The sequence below is a fragment of the Pinus tabuliformis genome, chromosome 5_2 (genome assembly GCF_031772625.1).
Source record: "Pinus tabuliformis cultivar Carrire ecotype Pingquan chromosome 5_2, CPIR1, whole genome shotgun sequence".
Taxonomy (NCBI): Eukaryota; Viridiplantae; Streptophyta; class Pinopsida; order Pinales; family Pinaceae; genus Pinus; species Pinus tabuliformis.
In genome coordinates this window covers 985,954,061-985,971,027 of record NC_142306.1, presented here as the reverse complement: position 1 = coordinate 985,971,027, position 16,967 = coordinate 985,954,061, and the positions used below count along the sequence as shown (strand labels likewise).

Below are 16,967 nucleotides of genomic sequence, written 5' to 3'. Positions count from 1 at the left end.
AAGAAAATTAATGATCCGTAGACTATATCTAATCTAATAAACGTTAAAAATTCATTTCATTTCCATAGGCAAAAAAATATATTTTTGATAATTACTTTGCTATATCGCTATGGCAAGGGCACACGTTGCTACTGCAACTGATTTATCCCCACACGAGGAAGGCTGGACCGAACGAAATTTAATCACTTTTCATACCCGATTCAATGTTCTCCGCGCAACTAATGGAGACAATCAATTGTCTGCTTCTTCATTTCAGTATAAGAAGACGGATAAATTTTGATATTTAAAGATAACAGATGCATTTTGATATGTCTCTCGGAGGACTTCTTTCCTGCCTAAATGATGAATAAAAAATGATTATGTTAAAAAAACCAAAAAAAAATTGTATTTTTTTATTTTTGTTTTTTTAATATAATTAATAGAGAAAAAATTATATTTTTCATTTATTTTTTATTTTTTAAATATAATCAAAATAGAAAAGCTTTAAAAACAAAGTGAAAAAATTACCGATCTTTCCCTATTTTTCCGCACCGAAATTTCCCTTAATATCAGTTGCATTTTTTCCAATGACACGCTAATGCATATTTAATTTGATTTTGTGCAACGGGCAAATTAAATTAAAGTAAAAGAATTGCGATTAACTGCGATGACGGAAACCAGCGCAACAGAGATTAGAGATTTTAGTGTTAAAACAAAATGTTTAGTCTAATAAATTGTGTTTTTCCTGTAAATTATGAAAATTTTAACAATGTTTTAATAAATTTTTTTAGAGATTTTTGTAAATTCAAATTACAATTGTCAAATTTCAACTACTTTTTAATTTGTTGAAATTTTGTTCCCTAAAATTTTGACCACTTTTAACAGTCCAAAGGATTCGGTCTCAATAAACTTATCCTCATAGTTAGTAAACTTTTATTTAATAGACTTATAATATTCTTTTATTTAATAGACTTATCCCAATATTATAATGAGCTTGTATTTAATCTTCTTGCTATCCTAATATTATAGTGAGCTTTTATGTAAGAGACTTATCCTAATATTATGGTGAGCTTTTATTTAATCTTCATCCCTGAGTCAACACTTTTTCTTGTTCCACTGGAAGTGGAAGACTGAATCAAAGAGCAAGTGACAGCGATTACAGAAGGTGAAGAAGGATCACCAAAGGGTTCTAGAAGGGAAATAAGAATCACAACACAAAACATATTCAATGCCGACGTTTCCCATTTAAACTTGGGATTTGTGTAAACTGTTCGCCTATTTAAACGGCACAATAAACGGTTTAAACGGCATAACTACTCTCTAAAAAAATCAATTTATTAAAATATTTAAAAATAAATAAATTATATTATCTATTTATTAATACTTAAATTAAAATTCTATAAATCTTATTTTAAAATAAATATAAATATAATCATAAATATAATATTTATTTACCAAAATACATCAAGAGAACTTCCGTACCTGTTAAACTAAACCAAAAGTGAAATTACACCTGAGCTCTGAGCTTTTCCCCTCGATAATATTGAATTAAAATCTTTTTAAACATGTCCTCCAGCAAGTAAACTACATTTCTTTTAATCAGGGTTGGAATTTGGATTTCTCTTTACCCATCATACAATTTTTTTTTGACGTTTTGGGTCCTTATGCTTCCCGTCAAGAAACGTTATATTAAAAATTTTGCCCTTCAATAGTGATGTTCTCATAATAAATTAACCCTTCACTAATAAAATTTTGATTAAAAAATTACCATTCAATAAATAATTATGTTGAAAATTTTCATATATTTATCGTAAGGAGAAAAAACCAAAATTTGAAAAAACTCAATTGTGGAGGTTTCAATAAAAAGTGTTGAACATTTGAAATTTGCTCATTTAAAGTATATAATCAGTCCAAGGTAAAACGCTTGATGGTTATCCATTTCATATATTTAAATTATCATTTAAAGCCAACAATTTACATTATGCCACATGAATATTTAGATGCTATGTTTGGCTAAAGAGAGATTTCCAGAATATAGAGATTACTTCATTCCCAATCAATTTGATTAAATCTACATATTTACAATTGGTCGTTAAAATTAAAATTTTGTTTTTTTCACCGTCAGTTAAAGTTTTAACAGATTTATTCGCTGTAAATAAGTTTAAAAACCAAGAATCTTTTTAAAAACAAAAAATATTTTTTGTTTTTATCACTGTCGGTTGAAGTTTTAACAGCGTTATTTGCTGTAAAATAAGTTTAAAAACCCAGAAGCTTTTTGAAAACCAAAAGAAACTTTCAGTGGAATGTCAATTTCTAGGCCAAGAAACCATACTCTGCATAGTGATAAACCCTTGTTTTAAAGAGTTGTGAGCAGTTACACATACAAATCTCTTGTGAAATAAAAAATTAAATTACTTATTAAATCAAAAATTAAAACGTAGCAGCAATCAGACCCACAGTGTTTGAAGAAAAAAAAATCAATCACTAACCTGAAGCACAAATTTGCAGTTTCCTGGCAGTTTCCTTGGAGTCAATCTTGAACTTTTCTTGGAGTCAATCTTGAACTGGCGTGCAAGGTAAGTCTGAATGGGCATATGCCTTGAGAGAGAGTGTCAGTGAAGTAGACAGCACAAAGCTCTTCTGGGCATGTGCAATTTAAGGATGAAGCCAGCCACCAACAATATTAACAAGGCTTTCACATTGGCTTTGATTTGCAAATTTTCTATAAAAGCAAGGCGGTGTACATTCTGTAAAAGTAGCAGAAAGCAAGGTGGATTGTGATTCTATATACTATCTGGAAAGTTACCGTTCCTACTCTACTCTGATTCCAGATAATGCGGATCCGTAATTTAATATGTTTATTGCTTACCGAGTCACCGACGCTGATTAGAATTTAGCATATTTTCAATTAAAAAAACTTGCCCAAAAAATACCCTGTTATATGAAAAATAAAGGGGCGTAAGTTGTAAGTTGTAACTATACCAACGCTGATTAGAATTTAGCATATTTTCAATTAAAAAAATTTGCCCAAAAAATACCCTGTTATATGAAAAAACTTGCCGCGTAAGAATGTTTTGGAAAAAGTTCCAAACGTCAAAAATCCGTCTTTTACTCTTCCAGGCACGTCACTCAAAACGGGCAATGACAAATTCCAGCCATCAAATACATGCAAAAAGCCTTATGACGGGCAAAATGCCCGTCAAATTCTATCCAGTTTTAATTAAACCTTTCCTCACTAAACTCAACAAATAAACTAAATTTTTTTTTAGCATTTTAATATTATATATATATATATATATATATATTAAATTGGTTAAAATTTTTAGTCGGATTATAAATTTTAATTAGAAATGTATTTTTAATATAATATATATATAGAGTATTATTATTATGTATTTTTAAAGTTATAAACAATCAAAACACTAAATTAGTATATGAGTATATTAAGAAAATATATAAACAATAGATTCTTGAAACTTAAAATTCCAAAAGACAAAATTGATAGAGTATATTAAAAAAATTATAAACAATAGATTCTTGAAACTTAAGATTTTAAAAAGGCAAAATTGAAGAAAGAAAAAGTTAAAGGCAAAAACTTCTAACAAAACTACTCCTTTTTCGGTGCTGACCAGCTGAACTAAAAGAGGATACCATTGATTGAGGGATTGCTTAATGAGTTCACAATTTGGTTGGGATTGATTGAGAGACCGTTTAATAAGGTCACAATTTGGTTAGGATTCAGGGGTGGTTTAATGAAGTTAAAATTTCGTTAGGATAGTTAAGTAGAATTTAACTTAAAAAATATTTTAAGAAATCTGAATGTAATCTTGTTTAAATTTTTTTGATAATATAAATAGATTTAATATTATCAAAAACAATAACCCCATCCCCAAACATTTTCAAAATATTCAGCATAATTTTCTCAAATCTAACCTATATTTTATTACTTTTGACGAAATTGGGCCTCATTACACGACGCGGATGATAAGAGACGAGTATATACCGACGCGTTTCTCCACTTCAATCACGTGATTTGACCGGCTGAAACCAAAGAGCGTACCAGCAATTCCAAAAGGTGAGTGATGATGAGAGACACAGCATCTCCATTACCGACGTTTCTCCACTTTAATCGCTTCATTTGACTTACTCTTGAAGCAGACACGGAGACCGGCCACGCTTGTAGCTGGTCCTCGTCATTGATTTCACACTGTGCATTTATGGTTAAAAAAGCAGTCTGTTAGACTACGGCATTACCGACCATCATTATCCAAACCGCCCACGAATCCGTGTTCATTTAAGCCGTTTATTCAGACCGTACACGAATCCGTCATCATTAACGATTCCTATTTCCGACCTTATAGCAATATAAATGCTATTTGACATGCGAGCGGAATAGTCATCACTCTCTGAGTGACAGCACGTGGAGAGAGAGGGCGAGCCTGGAGAGGGCGCTCCATAGCTATTCCCCTTGCATATCAGATAGCATTTATAATCCCCTCACATGTCAGATAGCATTTATAATGCTATACGGTCGGAAATAGGAGTCGCCGTCATCATTGATGATAAGCAAAAAGCGTTCACAGAATATGGCTGCCATATGGCACAGAACTGTAATGAGTAGGAATTTAAAATCTAAAACATTTGTTAAATTTGAAATTAAATTTCTTTTCGCTTAAAAAAATTCATCTCCAAAAAAATTAAAATAAATATAAATATATTATTAATAATATATAGATATCATTAGTTACAATGCAGATATTAAAAAAAAAAAAAAAATCAAAATCATGGGTAAGGGCTAGTATATATAAATGTATATAGATGTATTGAATTAGATTATTTAAAAATTTAAAACCAGAAAGCGAAATTAATTATGTAAAGTTCTTGTTAATTAATTATTATTGAAAATAAAGTCTGCTTCCGAATAAAGCTGGCAAGAATGACACTCCGGCTGAATCGGCCACTATCGCTGGACGCGGGACTTTCGGGATAGATTCGGGCGGAGATGTTTCATTTTCCGTTTGTTCGTTCCCCTCACTACTACTGTACTGTTTGGGTCTCAAGTCAAGTCAAGTCAACCTAACCTCAATGTTCATATAAGATATTGAGCAAAATGACTCAAACAGAACATCCTGCTCCAACTATAAATACATCAAACATTTCAATTCAATTACAAAGGTTGCATTCCATCCCTGCAACGCAATGCAATGTAGATTTCTAATACTCCTTTTTGCTTCATGAGGGTTCAAGTTTTATCTGGCACATACATAGTCACTGGTCTCGGTCTCCAATATAATTTCCATTCTCATACAATTCTACACCAATTCTCCCCTTTAGTTTGTCACATTCTGAAATAAATTGTTTATGTGTATATGGTGATAGATTTTGTCGACTGATTGAGCTGAGCTGCTCCTGCTCCTGCTTGTTGAGTGACGTAGTAGTGAGCTCCACAGATATAAATATGGCAACGGAACTGCAAGTCCCGAGATTCTTTAGTTGTCGTGGGGTTTCTTTTGAAATCAATAGGAACACCTCTACTCCTCCTCTCCCACCTGCACTTGATACCGCAAATCCAAATGGAGGATCGGGGGCTCATGATTGCAACAGCATGGCAGACCCAGCTCCTCACCCTTCCTACAACTGGCACCGCCTCGCAACGCTTGCCTTTTCTGTGAACAATTTGTCTTCTTCAGCAAAAGTTGCCCCACATCCACTGGCAGCTGAATCTGCTGCGTCATCACCCCGCTTATTTTCCGCAACCCATAGTCGTGCAAGCAGCCATTTCTGTGATCTAGATCTCGAAGACGAGGAGGCGGAATACCAAGACTTACCTCCCTCTAGTGCCTGTCAACGTCATCATGACATAGAAGACCCACCGCCGGTGTTATCGTGTGGTTCCACTAACGTCTGGGTGGAAAACGGCGCGATCTCGGTTCACATTCCCGACGGAACCAATCGCTGCAACGACGACTACAAGCAACAGCTGGCACTACCGCCGGCCAAGAAAGTGTCCGCGGCAAAGTCCACGAAGTTGCGTCTGTCTGTGATACTGTTAGATCAAGGCCTCTTCACTGTCTATAAGCGCCTCTTCGCTCTGTGTTTCGCACTCAACTTAGTTGGATTGATTGCGGCAGTTACTGGCTACTTCCCATACGCTAAAGAGAAAGCCGCTCTCTTCTCCATTGGGAACATTCTCGCCTCGGTGCTCTGCCGAAGCGAGGCTTTTCTTCGATGCATTTTCTGGCTCACAGTGAAGCTGCTAGGCAGGTGGTCAGGGGTTCCACTACCGGTAAAGACAGCCGCTACATCGTTTCTCCAGTGCGTTGGAGGAGTTCACAGCGGATGCGGGGTTTCGTCCATATTGTGGCTCATTTACTCGTTGCTTCAAACTCTTTCACACCGTGAGAGCAGTTCCAATGAGATTATAGGAGTTGCAATCGCAATTCTGGGACTCCTTGTCATAAGCTCACTCGCAGCATTTCCTCTCGTCCGTCACCTGCACCACAATGTCTTCGAACGATTTCACCGCTTCGCCGGGTGGGCTGCGCTTGCTTTGCTCTGGGGCTTCGTTATGCTCACTGCAAGCTACAATCCACTGGACAAGTCCTATGACGTTCGCGGTTCGAGTCTCGTGAAGAAGCAGGAATTCTGGTTCACTCTAGTCATAACGTTGTCTATAATCTTCCCATGGTTGTTCGTGAGAAGAGTTCCGGTGAAAGTGTCGACGCCTTCGAATCACGCAAGCCTAATCAAATTCCAAGGCGGAATAGAATCAGGCATCCTGGGCAGAATCAGCCGATCGCCTCTGTCGGAATGGCACGCGTTTGGGATTATATCCGACGGAAAGGAGGAGCATCTGATGTTGGCCGGCGCCGTTGGGGACTTCACCCGAGGACTCGTATCGGACCCTCCCACACACTTGTGGGTCCGTGGCCTTCGCTTCGCAGGGTTGCCTTACCTGATAAACATGTATAAAAGAGTGGTGGTTGTGGCAACGGGTTCGGGTATCTGCGTTTTCCTCTCCTTTATGCTGCAGCCTTGCGGTGCCGATGTATATGTCATTTGGGTGGCCAGAGGAATTGAAGAGAATTTCGGAGATGAGATTGTGAGAAAGATAAAGAGTTACCCTGCGGAGAAGATGATGATCCACGACACAGCCGTGTTTGGTCGGCCAAACGTTTCGGAGATGACAGTGGAGGCAGTGCGAAGGTGGGGAGCCGAGGTGGTGATCGTGACCAGCAACCCGAGCGGAAGCAGGGATGTGGTGAACGGATGCAAAGCTGCGGGCATTCCGGCCTTTGGCCCAATTTGGGACTCTTAGATGTTTGTATTCAGCGTTTGTTTCTTTTTGTTTTAAACTTGGTACCTTGGGATGTGCCTTATGTTCATCGCAAGTAGGAGGGAAGGAAGAAGAAAAGATTGCGCTGATCTGCCTCTCTTGAGTGTGAGATACTCCATTAGCAATCGTTCACTAAACTAAAATATAGGTAAGATGTACCAATCTGAATCATGAGACGTAATAAAGACGATTAATACTAAACATTTTTGTTTACATTTATTGTTGTGGTTAGCCACCAATTTTACATAATCGACTGAGGTATCCGGGGTTTATGTGCTTTGACCTTTTTTAATATTAAAGTAGTATATTTTTAAAGAATTTAAATTAATATGATTTAATGGTTGAGAGGGCTCACATATTTTTTGTTTGTTTAAAAAGGGGTAATGATAATTTATTATTATTGATTATGCATTACACTATCATAGGCTATGCAATACTCTCGTCATAATAATGGCTAAACTCAATAGGTTAGCCACGAAGCTTAGTAAGTCCAAACCACTTGGATTGTTCTTAATGGGTAATTATATTTGTGTCAGTAATTATAATTTTCGTTTTTTTTTTTCCTCGTTGTGGTTGTTTATTAGTTTGTTTATGTTTTGCGAGATTAGTTTATAATTAAAAAACATAATTTATAGATATATTTAGATTGTCAAAATTATTTGGGTTTTGCTAACTTTTAGTATAATTAGATTTTTTTAGTGTGTTTATTCCCTTCCTTATTATAAGAAGTTTAGAACTATGGCATGCTCGAAAAAGAATCGTTAAAAAGACAATTATGTTAGCAAGATTTGTTTCTTTTAAATGAGGATATGGAGGTGGCCTTTGAACTATTTATGTGTGCATGGGTCATAAGATCATTTATTATAATTTCTTTGGTTACAAGCACATATTAAACCACTACCTCAAAGTGCCCCCATGTCTCTAGGCTAGGAAAAATGGTGAAAAATTCTTTAGGTTCCATCACTGGATCATAATCTTGTGACATTTTCAAAGGACATGAGGCTCGTCTTTGATCCACTTATATGTGCATGGTTCATAAGACCACTTTTTGAATAAAGATATGGAGGTGGGCATTGATTTACTTATGGGTACATGACTCATAAGACCTATATGTGCATGGGTCATAAGACCACTTTTTGAATAAAGATATGGAGGTGGGCATTGATTTACTTATGGGGACATGACTCATAAGACCTTTTCTAATAGTTATAGTCTATGTATTCTACTTTTTGGACGCTTTTTTGTCCAGGTCTAGGGATTTTTTGGAATCACAAGTTTGAGTTACAAACTCTTCATAACCTAGTACCCTAGGGGTGTCTCAAGGTGTTGAATCAATATATACAATCAAAAACTCATTTTAAATAATAAAAACTAAAATTTAGCCCAAAAAATTTGACATGCTAAAAATTCCAAAACTTAAATATCTAAACAATCTCTTTTTAATATACCCACCTTAAAACATCAATAATTTCCTAGCTAAATTATCATGAGAACTCAACCTTGTTTAATAATAAATAACTTTTTATTTTTTAATCTTAAATATAATTTTTTTACAGAATTTTAAATTTCCAAAAAAATTATTATTATAAATTATTATATAATATAATTTAATAAAATCAACTATTTTTTTTTTAAATCAAAAGCATATTTTAAAATTGATAATGTGATGGGTCATTTGGCTTTCATTTCAGCAATATTTCAAGTCCATCGTGCGATCATGAGAAAGGTTATATTATAGGCTAAATAATTATCCTTGTTTGTAATGTCACGAGTAATAATTGTGATTTCGATCATTTGAACAAAGTCAAATTCAAATGTTAAGTTTTAATTTTAATTTTTCCTCATTACCGAGATAAGAAAGTATTATTTTATTTTTGCCTTTTCGAAGTGATGGTTCCTTAAAAGTCATCTCGGTATAAATTTTCGTTATTAATACTTTTGAATTTGTATAATATTTTTGTTAGATAATTTTTGTTATTAATATAATTATGAAAGTATTATTTTATTTTTGCCTTTTCGAAGTGATGGTTCCTTAAAAGTCATCTCAGTATAAATTTTCGTTATTAATACTTATGAATTTGTATAATATTTTTTGTTAAATAATTTTTGTTATTAATATAGTTATGAATTCATAATAATTGATTGAATGTTGTATGGTGTCATCCAATAATAATGGGAATCTCAAAAAAATAAAATATATTTTGATTCTTAAAGTGTAATTTAAGATACTTCGCGGCTCGCCTAATATCGGAAAAGGATATAGAAATTTGAAGTGTCGTTTTAAATATATTATTATTAATGAAAGAAAATTTATATAATTATATACAAAATTATTATTATTATTAAAATGTAGATTTTTATATATAGAAATATGATGTTGATAATTTTTTCTGAAGATTTGTGTGTTTTTGTTTAGGTGTCACAAGTTTTGGGTGAACACTTCATCTATTTTTATATCTTTATTTTTAGCTTTTTGTTCTTGAGGTTGGGTGAAGTGTTCACGCTAGTTACCTCAACAAAAGCATATAGTACTCCAAAAAAAGTTATCATTATTATTATTATTTTTTAAACAGGAATGAGTATTGATTTGCATTAATTTTTCATCTGTTTGCGGCAAATACCCGACGCAATTACATGATCAATCTGTTCATTAGTTGTTAATATATAAAAATTGTTACTAACTACCCATACCCAAAATACATCATAGATCTCGTCTACAAAGAGTACCCTTATTAACCTGTTAGCTCTGCTGTACAGTGCTAACTTTCTGATGTCAAAAAGGATCATGGTCTGGTTGGTTATGTTCAAAAAGGACATTGGCCACCCTCTCCTTTCTTCCTTTGCCCCGTTTGTTCTCCTCCATCTTCGTTCCCCCTATTTGCCTCCTAAAGCCCGAGCGCAAGCCCCAAACCCACCATAGAACCGCACCCATATGACCCTGTGCGCTCATAAACCCATCGCGCCTCTTTCTTGCTATTGATTAACCCCCCGCCGATCTAACGGCCCACATCGCGCCTGATAAAATAACTTGTCTAATTACTCTCCACCGTCAGAGCCTTCTCTGCCACGATCCGACGCTTTTCGCTCTCTTTGCGCCCGCAACTCAATCGAACGTTAGTGCGCGATGAGAGCGGTTTTTCTCTCTCATCCGCCGCTACGTGTCGATTGTTGAATGGAATCGCGCAACTCTCGGGTTTTACCACTAAGGACCTGAAAGCGATGCGATGAATACCATTACTGCCCATCCAAACCGCTCATGCCCGTTAAACGACCACGTAGCTCCTTAGCCCATTGACCGTCTGATCTATCCGCCGAAGATCTGATGGCCCCAATTCACCCTGCTCCCACCTCAACCTGTAGCCTCTATCGAGCCGTCGAGCCGTCCGTTTTCTGACAATCATCCTTCCTTCTCATCCTGATTGACTGTTTGCCCATGCATTCCATGTCCTCCACCATTCTTTTTCCCTGAAGCAGGAGATGACGAGCTTGCCAGTACCTGTCACAGTCGAGCTCCCAACAACCATATTAATCCGAAAGCATGGCTGAAGGGAAAAAAGGACAAGCACGACCCTGTAACTCTTTCACACCGTGAGAGCAGTTCCAATGAGATTATAGGAGTTGCAATCGCAATTCTGGGACTCCTTGTCATAAGCTCACTCGCAGCATTTCCTCTCGTCCGTCACCTGCACCACAATGTCTTCGAACGATTTCACCGCTTCGCCGGGTGGGCTGCGCTTGCTTTGCTCTGGGGCTTCGTTATGCTCACTGCAAGCTACAATCCACTGGACAAATCCTATGACGTTCGCGGTTCGAGTCTCGTGAAGAAGCAGGAATTCTGGTTCACTCTAGTCATAACGTTGTCTATAATCTTCCCATGGTTGTTCGTGAGAAGAGTTCCGGTGAAAGTGTCGGCGCCTTCGAATCACGCAAGCCTAATCAAATTCCAAGGCGGAATAGAATCAGGCATCCTGGGCAGAATCAGCCGATCGCCTCTGTCGGAATGGCACGCGTTTGGGATTATATCCGACGGGAAGGAGGAGCATCTGATGTTGGCCGGCGCCGTTGGGGACTTCACCCGGCGACTCGTATCGGACCCTCCCACACACTTGTGGGTCCGTGGCCTTCGATTCGCAGCGTTGCCTTACCTGATAAACATGTATAAAAGAGTGGTGGTTGTGGCAGCGGGTTCGGGTATCTGCGTTTTCCTCTCCTTTATGCTGCAGCCTTGCCGTGCCGATGTATATGTCATTTGGATGGCCAGAGGAATTGAAGAGAATTTCGGAGATGAGATTGTGAGAAAGATAAAGAGTTACCCTGCGGAGAAGATGATGATCCACGACACAGCCGTGTTTGGTCGGCCAAACGTTTCGGAGATGACAGTGGAGGCAGTGCGAAGGTGGGGAGCCGAAGTGGTGATCGTGACCAGCAATCCGAGCGGAACAGGGATGTGGTCAACGGATGCAAAGCTGCGGGCATTCCGGCCTTTGGCCCAATTTGGGACTCTTAGATGTTTGTATACAGCGTTTCTTTGTTTTTGTTTTAAACTTGGTACCTTATGATGTGCCTTCTGTTCATCCCAAGTAGGAAGAAGAAAAGATTACGATGATCTGCTTCTCTTGAGTCTGAGTCTGAGATACTCCATTAGCAATCGTTCACTAAACTAAAATATAGGTAAGATGTACCAATCTGAATCATGAGACATAATAAAGACGATTAATACTAAACACTACCGGGCTCTCGAAGTATTTTCATCATATATGGAATGCAAATGAACATTTTTGTTTACATTTATTATTGCGGTTAGCCACCAATTTTACATAATCGACTGAGGTATCCGGGGTTTATGTGCTTTGACCTTTTTAAATATTAAAGTAGTATATTTTTAAAGACTTTAAGATTATTTAGTATAATCCCTTTGGTTACAAGCACACATTAAATCACTACCTCAAAATGCTTCCATGTCTCCAAATTAGGAAAAATGGTGAAAAACTCTTTAGGTTCCACCACTGGATCATAATCTTGTGACTTTTTCAAAGGACATGAGGGTTGTCGTTGATCCACTTATATGTGCATGGGTCATAAGACCACTTTTTGAATAAAGATATGGAGGTGGGCATTGATTTACTTATGGGTACATGACTCATAAGACCTTTTCTAATAGTTATAGTCTTGTATTCTACTTTTTGGACGCTTTTCTGTCCAGGTCTAGGGATTTTTTGGAATCACAAGTTTGAGTTACAAACTCTTCATAACCTAGTACCCTAGGGGTGTCTCAAGGTGTTGAATCAATATATACAATCAAAAACTCATTTTAAATAATAAAAATTAAAATTTAGCCCAAAAAGTTTGACAGGCTAAAAACTCCAAAACTTAAATATTTAAATAATCTCTTTTTAATATACCCACCTTAAAACATCAATAATTTCATAGCTAAATTATCATGAGAACTCAACCTTCTTTAATAATAAATAACTTTTTATTTTTTACTCTTAAATATAATTTTTTTACAAAATTTTAAATTTCCAAAAAATATTATTATAAATTATTATATAATATAATTTAATAAAATCAACTTCTTCTTTTTTTTTTTAATCAAAAGCATATTTTAAAACTGATAATGTGATGGGTCATTTGGCTTTCATTTCAGCAATATTTCAAGTCCAACGTGCGATCATGAGAAAGGTTATATTATAGGCTAAATAATTATCCTTGTTTGTAATGTCACGAGTAATAATTGTGATTTTGATCATTTGAACAAAGTCGAATTCAAATGTTAAGTTTTAATTTTTCCTCATTACCAAGATAAGAAAGTATTATTTTATTGTTGCCTTTTCGAAGTGATGGTTCCTTAAAAGTCATCTCGGTATAAATTTTCGTTATTACTACTTTTGAATTTGTATAATATTTTTTGTTAAATAATTTTTGTTATTAATATAATTATGAAAGTATTATTTTATTTTTGCCTTTTCGAAGTGATGGTTCCTTAACCGTCATCTCAGTATAAAGTTTTGTTATTAATACTTATGAATTTTTTTAATATTTTTTGTTATTAATATAGTTATGAATTCATAATAATTGATTGAATGTTGTATGGTGTCATCCAATAATAATGGGAATCTCAAAAAAATATATATATTTTTTGATTCTTAAAGTGTAATTTAAGATACTTCGCGGCTCGCCTAATATCTGAAAAGGATATAGAAATTTGAAGTGTCGTTTTAAATATATTATTATTAATTAAAGAAAATTTATATAATTATATACAAAATTATTATTATTATTAAAACGTAGATTTTTATTTATAGAAATATGATGTTGATAATTTTTTATGAAGATTTGTGTGTTTTCGTTTAGGTGTCACAAGTTTTGGGTGAACACTTCATCTATTTTTATATCTCTATTTTTAGCTTTTTGTTCTTGAGGTTGGGTGAAGTGTTCACGCTAGTTACCTCAACGAAAGCACATAGTACTCCAAAAAAAGTTATCATTATTATTATTATTTTTTAAATAGGAATGAGTATTGATTTGCATTAATTTTTCATCTAGTTGCAGCAAATACCCGAGGCAATTACATGATCAATCTGTTCATTAGTTGTTAATATATAAAAATTGTTACTAACTACCCATACCCAAAATACATCATAGATCTCATCTGCAAAGAGTACCCTTATTAACCTGTTAGCTCTGCTGTATAGTGCTGACTTTCTGATGTCAAAAAGGATCATGGTCTGGTTGGTTATGTTCAAAGAGGGGCTCACATTGGCCACCCTCTCCTTTCTTCCTTTGCCCCGTTTGTTCTTCTCCATCTTCGCTTCCCCTATTTGCCTCCTAAACCTTGCAAAATAGCCCCTTTTGGCCTAAACCCAGAGCGCAAGCCCCAAACCCACCATAGAACCGCACCCATATGACCCTGTGTGCTCATAAACCCATCGCGCCTCTTTCTCGCCATTGATTAACCCCCCGCCGATCTAACGGCCCACATCGCGCCCAATAAAATAACCTGTCCGATTACTCTCCACCGTCAGATCCTTCTCTGCCATGATCCAACGCTTTTCGCTCTCTTCATGCCCACAACTCAATCGAACATTAGCACGTGATGAGAGCGGTTTTTCTCTCTCATCTGCTGCTACGCATCGATTGTTGAATGGAATCGCGTGACTCTCGGGTTTTACCACTTAGGGCCCGAAAGCGATGCGATGAATACCATTACCGCCCATCCAAACCGCCCATGCCCGTTAAACGACCACGTAGCTCCTTAGCCCATTGACCGTCTGATCTATCCGCCGAAGATCTGATGGCCCCAATTCACCCCGCTCCCACCTCGGCCTGTAGCCTCCGTCGAGCCATCTCCACCGTCCGTTTCCTCGATATGACGGTCATCCTTCCTTCTCATCCTAATTGATTGTTTGCCCATGCATTCCACGTCCTCCACCATTCTGTTTGCCTGAAGCAAGAGATGACCAGCTTGCCAGTACCTGTCGTAGTTGAGCTCCCAACAACCATATTAATATGAAAGGATGGCTGAAGGGAAAAAAGGACAAGCACAACCTTGTAATTGATTTATCAGTTATGGAATCCACTGGTACAAGCACTCCAATAGCCAAAAAGGACAACACAGCACTTAAACAGATCAGATTCATCCACTGAAGCAAACAAGCATGTTTAGAGACTCCATCAGGCAGTTAAATGCAGTTGGTGGTCAATTATGACCCCTCCATACCTAAATCGCCAAGTGCCCTTGTAATGTAAATCTATAAATACCCAGAAGCAAGATGTAATCAGGGTTGGCATTTGATGTAAAGGTCAACTTCTGGAGACTGTAGATATTTTGTCACTTGCAGCGTCTCATCTTCATTTTTAGCTAATACAAGCTTATTTTGTTGTTAACTACTCACTTTCCATTTTCCTCTATTCTAAGTTGTGCCTGATATGCTATGTTCTTGAGCTCTTGAAGTTTAGCACTAGATAATTGTCATCTTATCTCTGTGCTAGAATCCTGTATGCATCATTGAATAGGTTGTCTAGGTTTCTTTCTAGCTAATGCAGGAGAGTTGTCATCTTGTCTTTGCATTAGTAGATTAGATTTACAGACTTCTTTACTAGTTGCAGCCGGCCATCACATGGTCTTGTGCATCTGCTGGTGTGGTTAGTATTCTCCATATTCACCTAATACCTCAAACTGTGAGCAATTGGTGGTCTAAAGCCTTGTAGTCTGGGGGTGTTCACGCATGTCTAGAGTGAAACAAAGTAGAAGTGGTTATCTGGCTTGAACTAAACCATCAGTCCTTCCATTAAACCTGCAACAATAGTTGAATTTATATGTTACCAAGCATCTCCAAGCTACAACCTAGGAGAGTTTCTTGGAATCCTAACATAATTGGCGCCGTTGCCGGGGAGAGGAGATTGAAGCTCAGCTTCCCTGGGAGAATGACATAGATCCAGCATTGATTATAGACAAGGTCTGGACACATTATTGGTTGTAATCATCTATCTGGCGACTCTACTAGAGGACCAACCTTTTGGCGACTCCATATCATAGTTCTGGCTCAGTTTGTGAGGCATACCCGGAGAAATCCTGAGAAATCACCAGTTGACCCAGCACCTAACCCTGAGAAGATTGTTAAGCAAAGAAGGATCATTCAGAAAGGAGCATCAGGATCAGGTAAGCCTAAACAATCTTATGTATCTCTACAAGAGAGGCTTGTAACTGAGCATGTTCATTTTGAAAATATAGAACCTAGCATTACCAATGAAAAAATAATCCCAGAGATTCATAAAGCTCCTTGTTCGATTAGTCCCCCTTTGGATCTCAGTCCAAAGAAAACCTTCCCTATAGTCCTTCATATTCCTTTATCCTTGTCAGTCATTTCTCAGCTCCCTACCTTTCAAACTGCCAGTACCCTTCCATCTATCCCAGTCATGGTAGGCCCACAAGCTCCTACTAAAATGGAAAGAATCATAGCTGCTAGGTATGGACCCTTGGTCCTGCCTATCCCTTTGAATGCCATGCCTGCAGGAGAATATCATAAATGCATGCCTAAGTTCACTGGTACAGAGGGAGTAACAGTTGAAGAGCACCTCGAGTCTTTTTATAGCTATGCTGATAACCTAGATATCAGTGAAGATGATGTGTGGATGAGAGTGTTTGTCCAAAGCCTTGATGGAGAGGCTAGAAAGTGGTTCAGAGAACTGACCCTTAGGTCTATAGCAAAGATTGAAGCATTATATGATGTGTTTTTAAAGCATTGGAGAGACAAGAAAGATTTGTGATACTACCATACTGAGTTTGGCAACCTCAAAAGGGAAAATGAGGAATCATTGTCTGATTTTAATAAGAGATTCAATCGGATGTATAGCAAAATATTAGCTGAAGTGAAGCCTACCCCCACTTCTGCCAAACTCACCTATGCTAATGCCTTTGATTCTGATTTCTGCCTGCTGTTAAGAGAAAGAAGATGTGCTACTCTAGCTGAATGCAAGATGCAACCTTAGAGGTAGAATCCAATATCATGGCTGTAGAGAAACTCAAGGGTCATACTGACAAAAGGAGGCAGAGAGGTGAGCCTTCTTCTTCTTCTTCATCTTCAGAGCCTAAAATAGACAAAATAACTAAAATGATAGAGTCATTGGATGCTGAGATATCCAAGCTGAA

At 36.8% G+C, this 16,967-nt stretch overlaps 1 protein-coding gene and 2 pseudogenes across 1 annotated transcript; 2 read left to right on the top strand and 1 right to left on the bottom strand.

Annotated features, from left to right (window-relative positions):
- The first annotated feature begins 5,401 nt into the window (after nucleotides 1-5,401).
- On the top strand, nucleotides 5,402-7,498 carry LOC149162606 (adenylate-forming reductase 03009-like). The gene has a single exon (XM_089435746.1). It carries the CDS (start codon nucleotides 5,438-5,440, stop codon nucleotides 7,295-7,297), a length of 1,860 nt encoding a protein of 619 aa, XP_089291872.1. The 5' UTR covers nucleotides 5,402-5,437; the 3' UTR covers nucleotides 7,298-7,498.
- Nucleotides 7,499-10,571: 3,073 nt separating this feature from the next.
- LOC149162605 (adenylate-forming reductase 06235-like) lies at nucleotides 10,572-11,822 on the top strand (annotated as a pseudogene).
- A 2,769-nt stretch (nucleotides 11,823-14,591) lies between these two features.
- The window catches only part of LOC149162604 (uncharacterized), a 72,288-nt pseudogene continuing 69,912 nt past the window's right edge, over nucleotides 14,592-16,967 (bottom strand).